Below are 19,620 nucleotides of genomic sequence, written 5' to 3'. Positions count from 1 at the left end.
TCAACATGTGTTAAGCTCTGAGATGAAGACCATGTTTGTAAGAGGTACTGACTGTATATTCTACAATATACAAATAACTGTATATTAGAGAATAATATTTCCATTTATGTCTATGTACCTTTCCAAGAGAGAAAATCAAAGAGGAAAAAAGGAATCTTTCCTTCGTTTCATAATTATGAAAAAATTTACTCCAGTTGCATGAAGCCTGAGAGGTCTACCTTCAAAATAGAGAAGGGTTGTTAGACATTGTGCAGTCGCAGTGTTAGAGACAGAGCTGAGCCATCTGGGCTTTTTGCACAGCTTTTGAGTGCTGCAGCTGTCTAAAAGTGGACCAAAGTTCTGCTGACCCAAAGTATTGCATGCTCTGTGCTATGAAGTCCTTTTCTACAGCATGAGGTAAATTGCAAACACTCATATACAGTCTATATGGAGTACTTAGAGCACACTAGAGAGCTGTACACTGCCCATTTCAGCCTCAAACTACTATTTTGTGTGAAATACTGATAACAAACCTTCATCTGGCGTCTGTATGATCCAAAACGGCAGCAGCAGTGATACCAAAAGACACCTCCAGCTGCAGAAAACAGACCTGAGGAGTTCTCAGTTTGTGCATTTCATTGTTAGCTCTCTGCAACTGAAAGACACAATTTCCTATCTAGTACCTTTATGCTATCGAAGAAAGACAAAGAAAATATTTGCTCACCAGTTTTATTTTTGAGGAGTCTATTATTTCCTCAATAGCTACCGACTGTTCTTTCTCCTTCATTTTTCTTTTTCGTTAAACTTGGAAATGATACCAGGGAGTGCTAGACAGAAGTTTATATACTTAGGTGAACTTTGATTCTTCCTTGGACTTTAAGACTAATCTAGTGTAGAATGTGATTGACGAAGCATTTTCATTGATGTTATGCAGCCTTTTCAAGTTACCCAACCTAAGCAAATGAGGTGGTTAATGTTTACTCTGGCCCTTTCTCTAAAATGGTTTTGAACTTTAGCAGATTTTATAAACTTATGAAGGTTGCCAAATGGCATTGGTATTCACTAAATAAAAAATGCTTATGATTATGCAGCAGGGGGCTGCCTAGATCAGCAATACTATATGCACCTCTAATGGAAACCTGGTTTTACTTCATGATTGAATAATCACAGCAATTATTGAATAAAATACTTTGGAGGATACCTATTGAATTTCTTTTTTCTGTATGATTTCTGGGAATGGGGCAGACAGCAGTTTTTGTAATCCATCCAGATGGTAGCCATCAGTATTTGACAAATAATTAATACAAATACAAATTATTAATGCCATGATGAGAAACTGTGACCTCAAAGACCTTGTAATAGCAGTGAGATTTCGCAGACAGACTGCACTGTGCTTTTATCAATAAATAGTGTCTCCATGAAATCAAATGCAGAGTTAACAGATTTAATCAGAACTTTATACCAGCTGTAGTTAACAGAATCATAAAGATTAGAGAAGGAAAACATCTATCCTGTCCTGTCCTGATCTAACCTCTAGTCCATGCCTGTAAAACACAAGGTTTTTTTCAAATGTCAAAGGAGCCAACTGAATAAAAGTGAACCACAGGGAACAGGATTTTCTCCATAAGCTGTTTTCCTGCAAGAGTGACAGAAGTGGAGCAATCCCAATGGAATTGACTCCAAAGTGGACTGGAAGCAGGCCGTAGCTCCCAATCTTAGTGACATAGTGCGCTGTGAAGATCTGAAACGAAGCGATGCAACTGAAGTGGCGAGGTCTTGTGGGACCCCTCGAGAGGTGCCCACCAGCTCAGCCCTGACATCGAGCACCCCACAAAGGCCCTGCCTTTCAGCACGCCCAGCTGCTTTTGCTTCCCCTCTCCGTTAGCAACACCTCTCTCTCCCCCCCAGTCTTTACACCCAGCCAGTTACAGAGGCCTTTTAATGATTTCACTACAGAGGCCCCTTTATCTTACAGACGGCCACTTGAGTTCTTGGAGAGGGAGCAAAGTAGATGCGAAAGCTGAGACGAATCTCTGTACACCTTGCCTTGTTACAGTGGTGGGCAACAGGGAGCTCCTTAGCATGCAGAGGAAAAGAGTGGCTGTCTGGGATTCAGAGTTGTATGGATTCAGCCCAGCAAACCAACAAACCACGACAGGTAGTTCATTCTTTCTTTTTACCATTATTCAAACCCAGAAGTACAAGACAAGCCAGACCTCTGCTGTTCTGTTTCTTCCTACGGCACCCAACGAGGAGATGACTAGCAATGGGATCTGGGTGATCTGCTGCCCCTTAGCTATCGCTTCTAATCAGAACAAATAATAAAAGATTATTATCCAATATAATGTTTTAACGTTATGTAATTATTCTCTGATCATCTGATAATTAAACCAAGTTTCAAGTGAGGTGCAGTACCATTTCATTAAAAAGGTACAAACAACAATAACGTTTAGTTTGTTGTTTTAATTTTTCTTTTTCCCAGCATATAAATACCAGGTACATCAAGTCACATTCAAAGGACTGAAGAAATTTGGTTGGATTTACAATAGAGAAAGTTCCCAACAGCAGATTCATTGCATGTGACAGCTCTAAATCTCTGAGGTGATGTGAACTTCAAAGCGCCAATGACACCATAATGATTTCAGCATGCAGTTAGAGCTGGAGCTGCTGAAGGAACTAATGCTGTTTCAAAACTTTAAAGCGCAGAACAGTTTTGGAAAATGCTTTGCAGATATTTTTTTTAAATAACTTGTTTTAACAGCTATTTTTTCCAGCTTCATCTAGGACTACCAAGGCTATTCTATTCCCTGAGTGAGAATAATTCTTCAGATCACGCTTAGGGTACATCTACCCATATATAATAATAAAACCTGTGCTTTCCATTGGTTAGAAGCCATTGCTTTCAGGAAATTTTCCTGCTGGCAAGCTCATTCAGGGAAATAATTGAAGAAAACGTTTCTTAAATATTATGAATAAATCAACATAGAAACATTTTTTCTTGGCTCTGTTTATTACTGGACATGGTAAAAAAAACAATTAATAGGTTTTCCATAGAGAAGCGTTACATTTTCTCCCAAGCAATCTGAAAGTAACTGCTCCATTGTGTTTTGTCATTCCGTACCTACTACTCCAGTGACAGCGAGCCCACCTGATTCAACAGATCACCAGTTGGGCCACTGCAGTGGATTTTTTGAAGTCCAGTTTTATGGTAGTGGTCTGTCCCAAGCATTACTCGGCACTACCCCTTAGTTCTCACCACTGGCCATCTAGCGGCTACAGAGCTTCTCTCCCAGGGTTTCTTCAAGAATATTTCTGAAAGGTTCTCTTTTCTTTTGCTCCAGAACAAAAGACAACATAGAATCTTTGGAAATGTTTACAAAATCAAATTATTTTCTGGCCTGTCCCAGCCAGCACGGTGCAAGAGAAGCCTGTGCCCTTGCCGAACAGTAATATCCTCTCATTTTATTCTCATTCCAAGCCAGTCAATCTCCTAATGCTTTTGATGTAAGTTTTAGTGGACTGCATGTCAAGCAGAGGACATTATCCCAGTAGCTGTACAGTGATTATCTGGACTACAGCAGTTATTTCTGAATGAAAGTACTGGTAAAATGCCAAGTGTTTTCACAGAGATCGCTGTTGTGCTTGCTAAATTACTGGGTTTTCTGGTGAGTCCTAGGGCTGTATACATATATTAGCAAAACAAAACAACATTCAGTAGCAAGCAGAGGTTCACTAGGTCACACAATGTCAAATCCAACCCTGAAAAGCACAGAGATTCTATTCTTTAACTCTGTTTTTTTCTGGTTGTCTTCACTGTGACTAATGTTCTCCACATCTCCCTTAATACAGCATGTTTCTTAAACTCCATTTTCTCACATATTAAAAGGAACATAGACCATAGCTTTTCAGAACTTGCCCCAAACTGTTAATGTTGGTGTCATATACGCTTTATATTAACAGACCTGCACATCTACATTTCCTATGTTCTGAGCACTTGGAAGTTAATAAACTTTAAATTCATTACAGAAGGCTACATAGACTCTGAGGATTTTGAATAAGAATGAAAGTCTGATAAAAATTAAAAATGTTTACTTTTCAAATGTCTGTCACTGTATCTGACATACCTAGCATTATTTAGCTCATATTCACTCATATATTTGTTTCATTTTTTCAATGTTTCCTATAAGGTCAGAAAAAAACCTGTCACTCCTGATATATTCAGAGAAGAAACTGATTTCTTGCAATACAGATAAATATGTTGCTCTCTGTTAATAAAGAGTTTCATAAGACTAAATTATTGTGATGAGGAAAAATTACTTTAAATTGGTGTCATCTTCAAGTTTTCTATATTAAATCCTACCTTCTTCATTGTGAACCAACAATTTTCATCAAGTGATAGTTCATAAGAATAATTATGATTTGATTTCAGCTATGCTTTCTGGACAAATATATAACTGAGTTTAAAAATACTTTCAAAAGAATCAAGACATCTTGCATATAGGGAGGACCCAGTCTTAAATTTTAACTCAACTTCTAAAAACTAATTATAATAAGTAGGTTTCTACAATTATGGTACTGTTAAGAGCAACAGAAACGCAGCCAGAGAATTTTCTTCTTTGAGTAATGCTTAAGTTGCCACCCAAAACCAGAGAGTTTTGTAAAATTATGAATTTGGGGCCAAACACACAAAAAGACAGACAATCCACTCTTCAGAACCTGTAATAATTTTAATGAGAGATGGAGAGATGTTCTTGTTTTCACTTCTCTGATTCTACTAATACATTACTGTAATTCATTAATTCAGGGTCAGACAATGAGCCTCTGAGCAATTATTCACATGAGTAGTCTCACAGAATTCAATGTCCTCAATTAATGTGCCATTAAAATGGTACATGGGTGCATCTAACTAAAGCAAACATTAATTCACTGCAACACACAACAGGTAGCCCTGTAAAGTCTCTAATCTCAGCCACTATCTATTGAGAAAAATGAGAAAAGAAAATGGCCTCATGAATTTGGCTTGTTCAAGAAAAGATTTTGCTGAAAAACCTCCAAGCCTTATACTCTATTCAGAAAAACAGGAGACTCAGATTTTTTTCAGAATTTTAGAGAGACAACTTTGCACACTTTGGACAAATTCCAGGCAATGCCAAGAAGGGAAAAATCTAACATTCAATCCTAAAAATACTTAAGCATTACACTGGAGAAGTGTAAGGAGGAAGCAAACACCAAGTCAGCCAGGCACACGGGCAACTCAGACCCATTTGGGATCTCACTTACTCTATGTTAATGGTGGCCACCATAGCCAGGCACCTTGTGCAGAAGTACATGAGAAGGAATATGAATCTCCATTTAAGTATAGCAAAACCCCAATTCCTCTTCTCAGGGGAATTAGATGTTCTCTCATTCCTGATCATGTCTCCTAGCGCAACACTGTTGCAATATACACATTTTAAACTCAGATAAATCAAATATCATTACGTTTAATGTGATGACAAAAAACTGGATCTAAAGAACATATTTTCTACCTGCCTTTCTATCTTTCTCTATCGCACAGTTTATGGCCAAAATTTTGCAGGCAGGTTTAGGATGTTGCTTGAAAAATGCCATAACCCCGAGTCACAAGTTACATGCCTGAGATCACCCCCACCTGCCTATTTCTTTCATATATTTTTGGAGTACACATTGCCAAAAGAGAAGAGGGAAGAGACAGAGACACTGCTTGATTGCTTCCACGCTGGCACAGTTCGCATGCCTCGTTGAAGGCAGGCTTCATTTTGCCATAGTAACACACTGAGAGATTTGGAAATACGTGCTGTTCCCTGGCTTACCTAGCAGCCTGGTGATTTCCTCAGAACAAACAAAAATCTAAATACAATTACCTGGCCCACAGGCCTTGCAGGAGTCTCAGGTCTTTGCAAGTAAGACACCAGCTAGGCCTAAAAGTCACTACATATTTCCATGCTTGCCAGGGTATTCAATACATTTTAGAGAGATATGTCCTTCATGGCTGAAGATAAAGGCTAATGAGGCTGGAATTAGCATAGATTAACATCATCCAGTTTTAAAAGGTGTTGAGGGAGTGTGAGCCTAATCCAAAACCCAGAATTCATGCCTCTCATCGCCATCCCACGGTACCACGTCTGAAAGGATCCTCCCCTGCCTCCTGCTAATTTGAGCCAAAATATTAATTCACTCCCCAGGGAGCATTTCTTTGCTATGTTCTGTACTGAGATATGTATAAATCAGACTGACGGTATCAGTTCTGTAGCTGGCACGCAAATGCCAGGTATTCCTGGAACTATTAATTGCCATTAACACCAGACTCTGTAGTGGGCAACACAGGGGCGTAGAGATCTTATCTCCTAATGTATTTTTGCAGCCAGTGATGTTCTGTAGTCAGAAAAAGATGTTCCTCCAGTGAGTGATTAAGAGCAAGCACCTGATTTTGTATTCTGAAATGAACTTTGTAGATTGTCAAAGCCTGTGAAAACCCTGCAGCCTGCACCAGAGTGAAGTCTGCCTTTATCAGCACCCATTTTAAGGACAAAATCTGTGGGAAAAGTGTTCCCAGTATAAATCAGTGTTGAGAGAACAAAGAACACCCCTTTTATAAAGTGTGTTGCATTACAGTTATTGATAGGTGTTATTTTCACAAATAATAATGCTTTATGTGTTGTTGTGTCCAGAAAAGGTCCATCCTTCCTCTTCAAATGTGTAACATATACAGAATTGTAAGTAGCCTTTATTAATCCTCTGTCATTTCTTTACAATAATAATATCTTTACAAAAAGATATTACAAAATTATAACAGTTTGTTACTCCTGCATGGCAATTAGTACCTCCAATGGGTTATGCGCCAGACCTGATGTTGGGCCAGAATCCCAAATGCTATTCAGACCACTTAAATCAGCTGTGTCCTACCACATTGGAACCCTTTCCTGTAACATTTCTTGACAAAAAGACAAGCAACTGAAGAGTAAGGAGAATAATCCACTGACAGTATTGTTTTAGCCTCTGAAGTGTGACGTGTGCTTAAATCACTCAATGAAATTTTCTGTTACAAACAGCAAGATGGAATTCCACAAAATACTTACAGTTCTTTGCATTAGTAGAGGAGTTTCAGAACAACCTATCCCTTCATCATTAAAACTTGATTCCATATTGATTATGTCTTCAATCACCTCTTCCATCTGATAAAAAAAAATATTTTAAGACAAATCATTACAAATAATAATGGAAACAATGTTACTCTGAAAATACAGAAGAAATAATCTTGACTATTAATTACATCAGTAAAACTGAATTTCAGAAGTTTATGTCTTTAAGTTGAAATAAGTCAAGCACTTTTGCACAATATTCACTTTTTTTACTTCTTGTGAAAACAGTTGTGGTTTAACAAGTTACTTCTTCCCTGCCAAACACCAGCCCATTCCCCTTTTTTAATCCCTTATTGCAACACCAAGATCAGATGACAGGAGTGCTTTGCTAAATTGTAACTGTGATCTATCACCTTCTCTAAGTGTGTCACATCCACAGTGTATTGTTGCCTTGGTGCAGGAAGGCTGAAAGGAACCTGTGGTTCCGCAAAAGCATGAGTCCCTCAAGATTTGGTGTTACACGCTGCTCTTGAGATTCAGCAGGCAGAGGTTTGTGTTGTGTTTGGCAGTAGACTGGACACGTCTCCAGCCAGCCTTCTGGTCTCCCTTTTGTTCTGATCTGAATCAAAAACTACTGAACTAAGTGGAATCGCTAATTATTTGCTTGGGATGAAACAGTGAAGACTTTGCCGACATATAGACATATACAGATTTGGACAAGATACAGCATGAGTGTTCAATGGTAATTTTGGTCTAGTTCCATTCACAAAATAACTTTGGGACAGATCTCATGACGAACCTGTCATTGTTAACTCTACCATCTGCGGGAGCAGTTGAATCGTGCTCTGAGGCTTTTCAAGCATCTCTTGGGAGCTGTCTGAAGAGCTGTAGCTGAAGGAAATGCAGAGCGTCCTATGCAATGAAAGAAAGCATCACACAGGCCAGGGACCTTTCGATGCAGCCTTTTAGGCCACGGGGCCCAGCACAGCTCATACATGTCCTCCTCTCCCTCTCCAAAAACCAGACACGTGCTGTCTAAGGACTTGTGCCCACACTTATTTAGGAAAGTGCTATCTGTGCCAAAAGGATGCCAGGAAGCACAAGCAATTAGTTGGTATGAATTAATACAGTTCAGTGCACCAACCTGTACATTGGCTCTGTGTTATCTACTAATATACCTACAGCCTATACTGAACCACAGGGCGCATCTGCAACCAGGAAATTGCACCGTGCCAGGCATCTCTCTGAGGCTCTGGGATGGGATTATCCAAATTATTGGAGTGATGCCTACAAAGACTTTGGCCTGTGCCAATTATCACTGTCCCAGTCATCACCATGCACAGCTGAGGAGAGTGGTTTGCGAGCAGCCGTCTCACTCTCAAGGACAGAGAGTGGTACTAGGGCGGGCATCGGTTGTTCCTGGTCAGACACCCAAAGTGTCTGAGAATGGTTCCAGCACGTGGTACTTGCCAGCACAGAGGTGACCACAGAGGCCTCCATAAAGCCATCTGAAACAGTCTTTGCATACTAGTGGCACCAATAATCCATAAACCTGACATAAAATGTCAGTTGTCAATGCAGAAGGAATAGAGGGGCCTCAGATGAGCTCTCCAAGAAGTTTTGTTGGGTTTATTTTTTTCAGTTTCCCCTGTAATGTCCAAATGCTCAAAAGGGTCACAGTGTATTTGTAAGATTCCCCTGTTCTGTTAAAGCCCAAGATATTATACAGCGTCTCCATTTTTTATTTCTTTAGGAATTCCCCTTTTACCTAATAAGCACTCTCTCTTGAAATCTATTGAAGTATTAAAGGCCGTAATGATCTACATCTCACACTGGCTGAGAATCTGACATTGTATAATAGCTGTACCTCTATTAAAATCGATGGTGGCACTAAAGTTAGCATATCTACACCAATTTACCCAAGATAACCCATATATAAATATATCAGCTAACTGAAAAATGAATGAGAGATTCTTTCAGTTACGTCTTTAAGGTAATCCGTATTTAACTTTGTTATGCAGCTAGGATAATACTTTTAGACAGAAATAACTCTCCTCTGAAAAAAAAAAAATTTGCATTGCAAAGCACATATTCAAAAAATGTACAGCAATATATGACACATAGATAAAAAGATGCAACTGGCAGCAATTTAGAAGCTTGATCATGCAATAAGCTATTCGCAGGCGTTCAAGGGAATCACCTACGTAATCCAAAAGGATTCAGGGTGCAAGTGCTGCAACCAAAGGCCCCATGAAAGTAAAGAAAGTCATCTCTTGCCCACTACCAATACAGCGTGGGTCATGTAACGCTTTTGTAGAAGTACGCGAAGCCCATTTCCCCGTTCCTTTCACCAGCCCGGCCCTACCGCATTTTCATGTTCTCCTCCAAGGGCCAGCAGCTTGGTAACGGGGCTTTCTGGTGTGCCAATGTCGCTGACAGGAGGCATGTGTCCGTTTCTTAAAATGGAGGTCACTCCCGTGGGCTGGATTGTGTGGGAGTGGGACAGGGAGAGCGTCTGGCTGGACAGCTTGGTATCGAGGGTCAGGTACTGCTTCACCTGGTGCCTCTGGCTTTGCTGTAAGTGGTATCTAGACTGATTTTCCAAGTGTGTTTGTACCTGGGAAGGAATGGAAATAATTGCTAAGTTTCAAGTAACTGGTACAAGCATTTTCCCATATGTTCACTTAAAAAGCTTCAAAACAATAGATTCAGCTTTAATAACACTTGGATAGGTATATTCTTGACCTTAATTTTTTTTTTTTCAGTTTTGCACACTTACACATTTCTTATTTGTTTACTATTTTCCCCTAACACAGCTGAATAAACCTTCTGAATAATTATGAAAGAAAAATAGCATTAGAAAAGATAAACATGATCCTGAGGAATGACCAGAACTATGCTACACATTTTTCTCCTTTCACTTAAGGATGATCTCTGTTGAAATCACTGTTCATTACAATCAAATCTACAAGTATACATGTACTCTAAAATTAATATCACAATGTATTTACTCTTTTGTACTTAAAAGAATAAATAAATGTATAAAGAAGAACATAATCCAGCTAACTTCAAGTAATATCAACAGCAGCAGTCACTCGTACCTAAATCCACATTTGGCTCACCTTGTAATAAGTACAGTCAGTTAGATGAGGCATAGCTGCACTTTTGCAAAAATAAAAAAATAATAATAATAAAAAAAAAAACAAACACAAACACAACAAAAAAAAGCAAACAACAAAACCACCAAAAATAGAGAGTCCAAACTATAATCCTGGATGACTGCTCACTGTGCTCAAACCACGCAGGCTTCTTGAAGCGCCTCTTGAGGACAGATCACTTTTTGAGTTGGTAGGACTTTATAAACTGAGTGGTCATGCCAAAATGGCTAATTGAGTAAGACTTTGGGCCATCCTTTGATTACAGAGATTGACAGTTGCTACTTCAAACAGCTCCCATTTCAGATCAATGTCACATTCCTGCAATTTAACTACCAGAGGAGCACTGCATACACAAACCTTACTGTCATTTCAGCCCTGTGGCTCTCTCCTCTTTCTATGGCATGACTGGTCACAAATTTCTTGTAATAAATTTTTCTCAAGTGGCCTCTGTGTAAGCATGATTAATATATGTTAAATAATAGCAAGACTTGCTTTGCAGCCCTTTTTTCTCAAAAAAAAAAATTCAGTCATTTAAACAAACTTCTTTTTAATTCCCTTAACATACATAAGCAGAGATAAATAGCCCATAAAGGGGGTTTGCATTTAAATTAACTACATTTTTGTACAATATTGCAGTAGCTACTTTATTTTTAATCATGTTATGGCGGCATGTCTAGAATTATTTTAATTATGTTTCTTTAAACTGATTTTCTAGTCATGTAAAAAAGACTATGCCATGCAGTAATAAATATAATATTAATTTTTTTAATGCAAGCCTTAAAGTTATTTAATAATATTGCATTAAAATATTGATATAAAATCTTAAATACACTGTGTAGATTTTCCTGTTCTATATTATGAAGGTACGCATGCCATGTAAAGCCTTAAAAACTACATGTGTATTTGGGATTTGCTTAAATCATGATATCACTTGTCTTAACTGAGATCTTTGTGTTTGTTTTAGAAAGTGTACGATGTACTGTTAATTTAAGCTCTGATTTATCATGTGTAAGGATACACGTAAAACCATTCCAAATCATTCAGATTATTATGCATCTGTTTACTCCTTCCGCTTCAGTAAGACTTAAGTTCATATTGAAAGTTAGACACTGAAGCAGTTTCTTAAATTAGAATCCAAACATGAAATCTACTGCATGCCAGTTTAACAAGAGCATCGATCTTAGGCAAAATGCAGTGTGTTGAGGGAAGGAAAATATGTCCCATTTAATGGCCAGAGCAGGGGTTTGCTGTGCAGCCTTGTTTTCTGCTGCTGTTCCAGAACACCCACGGACACTTCATGTGTGTACCTTTTGCACTCCTGCACTGCCTAAACTGATGAAGACCTCTTTCCAGAAATGCAGAGCACTGCAGTCAACAGCTTTGAAGGCACAGTTTCTTCGCGTGGCATAAATGGGAGTGGGATCAAAGTACAGGCTACAAATGCATCTACTGCATTTCAGCCCAGCTAGTTTTTTTCTTTTAAATGAAGCTGTTGATCACTCCGTAACGAGCAACAAATTACTGTCTTACGAATTCTACAGGTCTACCTGAAGCACGAAATCCAGAGTATCAAATATCTTCAAATTAAATGGGAAACATAAGAAATTTGCAGTGTCCAAAATCTATACTACCTCATTTTAAAGTTTGTTTTTAACAAGGAATTTTAATAAGGAAGTGGGTTCTGCCACAAGAAGATTGCTGAAAAGTCAGTGGTTTGTTTTTTGCTTTCTCTGGACTTCAGATTGCCAGTGGCAGACTGAAACCACTACACAGCCCTATTTTGTAGTGAACCACCACAGGACCATCCCATCCGGGGGTGAGGGGACAATCTGTGAAAAACGATCAGCTAACTGTTGACTATGTCAAAACTCAGGTTTGTCACAAAGTGTTTATTTTGTATGATATTATTTCAGTGCTTATATTGTGTCAGTACTGACTTGAACTTCCACAAACAGGAAAAGAATTTAAAGCATCACTGATGGGATCTGTTGCTACGGTTTTGCAAACCTCTCCATCCCCTTTACTCTGTCAGTCATTACGAAGAAGAACCATTGAGGCTAAAAAGGAATCTATGCCCCGATTTTCAAAAAGTAGCTAAAGTTGCAATCCCTGATCATCTTTATGTATCTAAGTAAGTCTTAGAAGTCAATGCTAATAATAAGTAGTAAAGCACTTTTGAAAATCAAATTACTATGTAAAGGCAAAGCAGAGCTGGAATCCTATTTTTATAATCATACGTCTACTGTATGATAAATGGGGGGAAAAAAGTCATGCTATATTAACGGAATGCTAAGATTGCAAGTCAAGACCTCAAAGATTAGACATGACTGTTAAAACTGCTCACGCAACATGTGTGAAACAGGAGCAGAAACTCAAAACTTAATAATTTTATGAAACCAGATAGTCCAGTGTCAAATACCAAGTATGATTGCTTTATTCTCCACTGGGATGCTAGATGACTTCTATTATTTTATACCAGTAGTATTAAGCTAAGTTTCAATTTAGGTTTTCTGAAAATATTAGATGATGTAAACTCTTTTAAATAGCGATCACCATAACTACAAACATTAAACATGGATTTGCTTTTGATCTTCTTTTTAACCGTGTAAAAAGAGTGGCTAAGCACTGGCACAGGTTGCCCAGACAGGTTGTAGAAACTCCATCCTTGGAGATTTTCGAAACTTGACTGGAAAAGGCCCTGAGCACCTGAGGGAGCAAAAGAAAAGCAGAAATAGCCAGGGAAATTTGAATTGGTAGTCTAAATATTGAAACTCTGGATAATCATTACTAAATCTGGGAAAAAAAATGGTATCAGGTTAGGGGTTCAGTGAAATAAATGCAGAAAGCAAAAGAAGCACTTAGCTGCTTAGAGACCTTCACCATGTGCATGTCTTAGATCCACCAGATAAGGTCCTTCCACAGAAAATTGAAAAAAAAAAAAAAGATTTTTCAGAGTAGAAACATCCTTATTTTCCTCAAAAATCCCAGTATGGTAACTTACAGTAGTCTTGGGAGACTAATTTTTTAATTCCTCGTCTTTTGAGGAGTTCACATAATCTGTGAGAACATTTTGTCAGAGACTATGTGAAATTTTAAGGTGGGGGTCTCTGAATCTTTCCAGTCTATGAGTCTTCCCATATATAAAATCATTAAAGCTTCTTTGGACCAGGGACCTGCAATGTTGATACTGCCACAACAGTCTGAATATGGGGTTTCCTTCTTTTTTTTGCCTCTCTCAGGGTCAAACATTTGTTTAAAGCAGAATAGCTTTAAAGGAAGACCCTGAGACGGTTTTCAGGGTAGAGCATCCAAAAAGCTGGAGGCTCCGTAGAACCTGGGTTCTCACCTCTGATGCAAAATAAGGAGTGTGATTTGATAAAACATATCTTTCAGCTCTCAGCAGACCATTTTCTATTAAACGCCTCTCTGCCTTCCTATTTTGTTGTGAAACGTATGACCTTACTTGTTGACATGCCTGATTTTGGGAATCCCTAGCAGGAATGGGCAGTAGATCCTGACTCAGATAAGCCTCGGACACAGCTCAGGACTTAGTATTGTCCTACTGGCACATCTTACCTAGCTCTCAGTATAGTCAGTGACCTGACCCTTCCTGCCAAGTGCTCCTGAAGTTATATAGTCTCTTTTGACGATTGTGTGTGCAAGAGGTAACAAGGTGATGAGTTTGTGCAGATGAAGTGCTGGTTCTCCTCCCAGGCGTTCTCTTGCAGTGGCTGTGCCCATGTACTTTAAATGCTAATTATTTCAGATTATTTGAGGAGTGAAGGATAGCATAAAGTTCAACAGTACATAGACTATCTGCTCCCTCCTAGGCACTGCTTTTATCTATTATCTGGCTTTCCTAATCAAGGTGAAATTGAAGCCTATTCAGAACCAGAAACATCAAGCGTGCAGGGAGACAAAAGCATTCAGCCCAAACTCAAATATTATAATTCCACCAGAACAAGCTAGAACAGAAACGAACACTTTGAGATGGATTTTGTAATCCAGAAAAGATCCAAATGCACATGTAACTGACTGTACCTATTTCTATTTTATATCTCACCGACAAGCCAGTTCTGAGAACAAGAACATAACAGCCTTTCAGAATTACAGTTGCATATTCAAACTCTTTCAGCTGCTCTTTCTAATTTGAGTGCATATCATCATGTTGTAAAACTGTGGTAGAGTTGTGTAACATCTTTTCCCACATTCACGCTAATTTTACTTTCATTTCTAATATATTGCACAATGGCATAACTTCAGTAGTTTAATTCCATAAACTATTTTATTTCCACATTTGGTGATGAGATTTTTTTTTCCATTAATAAAAGAATACCTAGCATGCCAAAAGTAAGAAAGAGAGCATATTTAAGGGCTGGAAAGGAGCCATGAACAATGATGTCAACGATATTCCAGTAAGTAGCAGTGCTACATCTTGTATTGATATTCTGCTGAGGGCAAGCAGGTGATACCTGTACTCCCAGGCTGCTTAGCCCAACATCAGTCCTGTGAGAAATAATAGGAAAACTGGAAAGAGATTCAATTAATAAATTATTAAAGGGTAGGAATATAATTAATGCTAGTCAACATAGTTCTGTGCAAAATAAGCCTTGTCAAACAAATCTACTTCTATTCTTTGATGAGATTTCAAGTCAGGTTGCCAAAGGTAACGATGTAGGTATAATACACTTCAACTTTTGTGTGCCTTTTGACTTAGTATCATTCAATATTCTAATTAAAAATATAGCACTACACAATATCAATAAAGCATGTTTTAACTGGATTAAGAATTGGCTAACGAACATGCAAAAGAAAGTAAACAGCAAAAGGCTCAGTGTCAGAAAGAGAGGCTCTTTAGTCTGGTTCTACTCAACATTTCCCTCAGTGATTTGAGAGTAATGAAAAATAAAACCGACTAAAAAGAGTAAATCTTTTTTAGAGCAGTGATCCCATTGAAAGAAAATGTGTTTGCAGTCAGCCGAATACACATCTGCATGTGCTGGAGGAAGAAACACGGGATGCAACAATGGAGAAAACTGAATGGAGAAAACACTGGAAGCAACAAGCCTGTAAAGAATTTGAGGTCATAATAAACCAGCAACTCAGCAGGAGTGTCCAGGTGATGCCACAAGAAGAAAGGGAAAATGGCATATAGGAAGTAGTGAATAGGAGCCTGGCTTTACTCTGCTTTTATTTATGGCTCAGGAGAGATCAATAATGGAATCCTAAAAACATTTCTACCTTAAACATTTTTAAAACATTGTTGAAAAAATTGGAAGGATGCAGAAAAGAACTATGGAAGTACTTGAAGACCAAGAAAAGGGTGTTTAAATGAAAGTTTAAAAAACCTCAGCTGTATTCTTGTTGTCAAAATGGTAAATTATGAGATCTGTGGGAGACGCTGAATGTGACAGGGTCTTTTAGCTACCACAGAAAGCATGGCAAGAGCCCCTGGCCACAGACTGATGTTAGGCAAGCTCATATCAGAAATTACGTGAGGAAATAGTGAAATACTCAAAAGGAAATGCTGCAACTGCTGTTTCCTTCAAGCTAAGGGTCGATGACTTTCTGGAAGAGATACCTTAGCAATATCCAAGATACACTTTTATCAAACACATTCTTGGACTCAAAGTTGAGTACTAGGATAATAACTGAATCGAATACAAAAGTCTGTGATTTTAGGGGAATTAGAAGGAGTGGTCTAATAGCCCTTTCTGTGTTTACATTTTATGAAGGTGTGGATCTGAGAACAGCTATTATAATAGAAACCTTTTCTTTGATGAAAATTCACTCTGAATTTAATAAATGTTTAAATCTCTGCTACAAAATAATATGCTTAAATAGGGCCATAGCATACTGGACAGAACTCAGTGGACTTCATTACAGTTTGCCATTTATGCTGGATGTTAATTTGTTCCAGTGTTTTTAATAGCTTTTGAAGTAAAATTTCTCACTCTGATGGGATCGCATGATTTATCATTAGTCCTGAACGCAACACCTCTCTGAAACTGTTTGAGTTATGGGGCTTCATGTTCTTTTCAGCCACTGTACCAGAAAATAAGCATCTAATTATGAACTTTTTAATTATTCAAATGTTCTGTAAGTACCAAAAAAGTCTAATTCCATTTTAAGATAAGAAACACAGTCACAACACAGACTATTTTAGCTCTATTTATGAGGAATTTCAAATGGATTTTGAGGGTTAGGAAAAAACACACTTTTAGTGATTAAGTAATCCTTTTTAACTTCTATTACAAATGAACATCAGTTGTTTGTTTGTCCCACTCTTTCTATTAAACTTTTTGAGAAAAGCGTATTTGTGAAATTATTTCATAATAAAATGAAATTTCAATTTAACTTAGCAATTATACACTGCTGTTCTATCTTAAAAACTATCACCAAATAATGTAGCTGTTCACTTTAATGTTTAGTTTATAAAAGCATGTGTGATTATGTCAATTAATAACTTAAGCTAAACACAGTAATTAACTTTTTAATGTGAATATTTTTCTTATTGGAACTTTGATCTGACTAGATGAGACCTTCTCCATTAATATGCATGGAGAAAGAATATAAAGCAAAAGACATCCAGTCTGGCAACTCACAGCTGCGTTTAGTTGATGCCTTACAGTAGCTTTCAAGTTAAGAAAAAATTCTCATGTGACTCTAATGCACTATTTTTCATCTTCTTTAACCTTTGACATCATATTCATCAGGAACTTGTGAATGTTCTTTCAAGGGTGAAGGGACTGAAGAAGAAACATTTTAAAGTTCTTTGACAAAGGCCGTGTCTTCAACAATGACTGCTGCTTCTGTATTTTGGTATCTCAATGACTAAAAATAGCTGCTAATTATAAATGTTGGGTAGGATGGGAGCAATCGGAAATTCTCCATCACACTGGCAACCGTTGTGAAAAGCAAGAGGAATGCGGGACCAAAAGAACTGCGGAACAGACGTTGCAGAAACCAGAGCTGGGTAAGGAAACCTTCTGTGCACAGCGTAGGCAGCAGAACAGCGTTTCTCTCAGGGAGAGAAAGGCAGCAGAGCTCCCGGGGCTGGGGCTATTAGAGGCTGGATCCTAGAGCTTGCCATTTGCTGTCAAATCCCGTGCAGACGCAGGGATTTTGATAGCGTTTCCCCATTGTGGTATTCTCTCGCGCTCACTGAGCATTGATGGAGCTCAGCCCTTTCAGGTATTCTTCTGTGCTAACCTCCTTGTGCAATCAGAAATGAGTTGGGGGAAGCCAACTACCTGCACTAAGCAGCTGCGGGAACATTATCAAAGCAAGCACTTCCATTTGCGCCAGTATACCTGAGACACTCTTGGCTTCTTAATTGAACTCCTGCAGTTGAGATACACACCGCTCTGATGGCTCCTTATCCATCACCGCTTGACTTCTGAAGAAAGGATCCCTAAGGTCTTAAGGTCAGCTTGTCATGTTTTAAAATAACAATGAGTCTCGATGACTTTGTGGTCTTCGCTGGCAGAAAAGACTCAAGTTTTTAACATTGCACTACAAAAACAGCCTATAAAGTTAAGCAAAGCAAACTACAGGAAGTATTTTTACAAAACTATCGCTTTGATTTAAGTTAGAATTTAAGCTGAAAATCTAAACCGTGAATAAAACCAACCACTACAGTTAATAGGCCACACAAGCATAACAGCGGACCACAATCAAATTATGAAACCCCAGCTAATATCTTTATTTTGACTCTGCACAGTGACCTTGTCCATGCTCTCATCAATTCATGAGATCTGTGAATATAATAAATCTTTACTGTTCCAGTTCCTCTTTATTGTCGGTGTTATTAAAGGACAGCGAATGTGACTCTGGCATTTGAAGAATGGAAAGAAACTTTTTGTACGGCTAGCTATGTTTAAAGAGCTAAGACCTGGTACCTTTACTTAACTACTTGGCTCTGTCTCCAGAACTCATTCAAATTAGGTCAGTGAATAAGATGCCGTTAAATGGAGAAGAGGCTATCACACACGTATTCAAGCAAAATCAGTTTTGAATACGGAAAGTACAATTATCTGGCTTTCAGTTAAAAATCCTCTGCTAATGAACTTTCACCGGTGCAGTTTGTTCAGTCCATGTACAAGAAACAAAATAGCAGCGTCAAAAGTTCTTCCGCATTTGTCAGCTGCAACAATTAACACAGATCCATAAAAATTACAGTTATAGCAGCATGGGAAATACGTAACTAGAATCATGTATTACATTCAGAGGTTCAAGATTTTCTGAAAAATATCATACATCAAAAAGAAATCTATTCCAAAATATAGGATTCATATAACACAGGCTGATACAGGCATCAAGAATAATGCAAATGCTTGCAGACATGAACGTTTATATTTTAATGTCAGCATTTTTAACTATTTAACTTCAGATGAAAGCACTCAGAATAGCCAAAAGATGACTGTATTAGGAAGATCCATATAGTCTATTTTGTTACCCGTAAATAAAGTCTGGACTATAGGTCTAACATAGGAGAGAACCAGTAGGTATGTGTACTACCTTTATGTGCCGATGAGAAAGTTAGGTGGCTGAACTTCAAAATGAATGAACCAAAAGAGGAAAAATCACTACTACTTTAGTAAATTCCTGAATAGTTTCAAACTACTCTGATTTTTTCTTTGATTTCTAATTGTTTTCATGTGACAACTACCATTTTCTCGCTTCTACCTCACCGTAAAGTTTAAGAGAACTCAGAGAGAAGTCAGCCTTAAAAAGTATGAAGAGGGAGCATGAAGTAACAAGTTTTTCATTGTTTGCTACACATTTTGTCTGGCTCCCCAGGTGAGCAGATGTTGTATCATTTGAGATTCAATGATGGCAGTAGTATCCCTCCTGTTCAGTTACAGACAGCAAAGCAGTCTTAGAAGCTAGAGCTAGAAAGCGTGTTTCCCTGTTACGTATGGATACGGACATCAATATAATGTGGAAAAAAGTGCTAAAGGTAAAATCGTAAGAGAAAATAGTGCTTTGGCATTTGGGTATAACTGATATTTTTTGGCATTTGGGTATAACTGATATTTTGGGTCAGGGGAAATATCTCTTTTTGTCCTTACTTCTTCATTCCATTGGACAAGTAGTGTCTGCACACAAATAATAACATTTATAATACGCTTTCCAATAACTGTCATGTTTTGGCAGCACAAGCTAAAGAAGAAAACGACAACACATGAACACAGAAGCCTACCTCTGGCATGCTATTCTTCTTCAAAAATAGAGTAAGTTCAAAAAGTTTAGTGATTTTGGATAAAACCACAGGTTTTGCCTATTTCTAATACGAAAGATTCATGACGGCATGCCAAGGGGACTACACCAATTTCTCCCCAAAAGTGAAACCCATTGGTTGAAAAGCATGATCGGTTTGT

General features: G+C 38.1%; 1 protein-coding gene across 1 annotated transcript in view; it reads right to left on the bottom strand.

Moving 5' to 3' along the window:
- The window catches only part of TFEC (transcription factor EC), a gene marked incomplete at both ends in the record, with an annotated part of 72,064 nt that overhangs the window by 26,747 nt on the left and 25,697 nt on the right, over positions 1 to 19,620 (bottom strand). The window contains 2 exon segments of the mRNA XM_082484660.1: positions 7,077 to 7,172; positions 9,445 to 9,696. Coding sequence (XP_082340786.1) covers positions 7,077 to 7,172; positions 9,445 to 9,696 — 348 coding nt within the window.

Source organism: Vanellus vanellus, assembly GCF_965231255.1.
Source record: "Vanellus vanellus genome assembly, chromosome: 1".
NCBI lineage: Eukaryota > Metazoa > Chordata > Aves > Charadriiformes > Charadriidae > Vanellus > Vanellus vanellus.
Note: the sequence above shows the minus strand (reverse complement) of the source record. Positions and strands in the feature narration are given on the sequence as shown.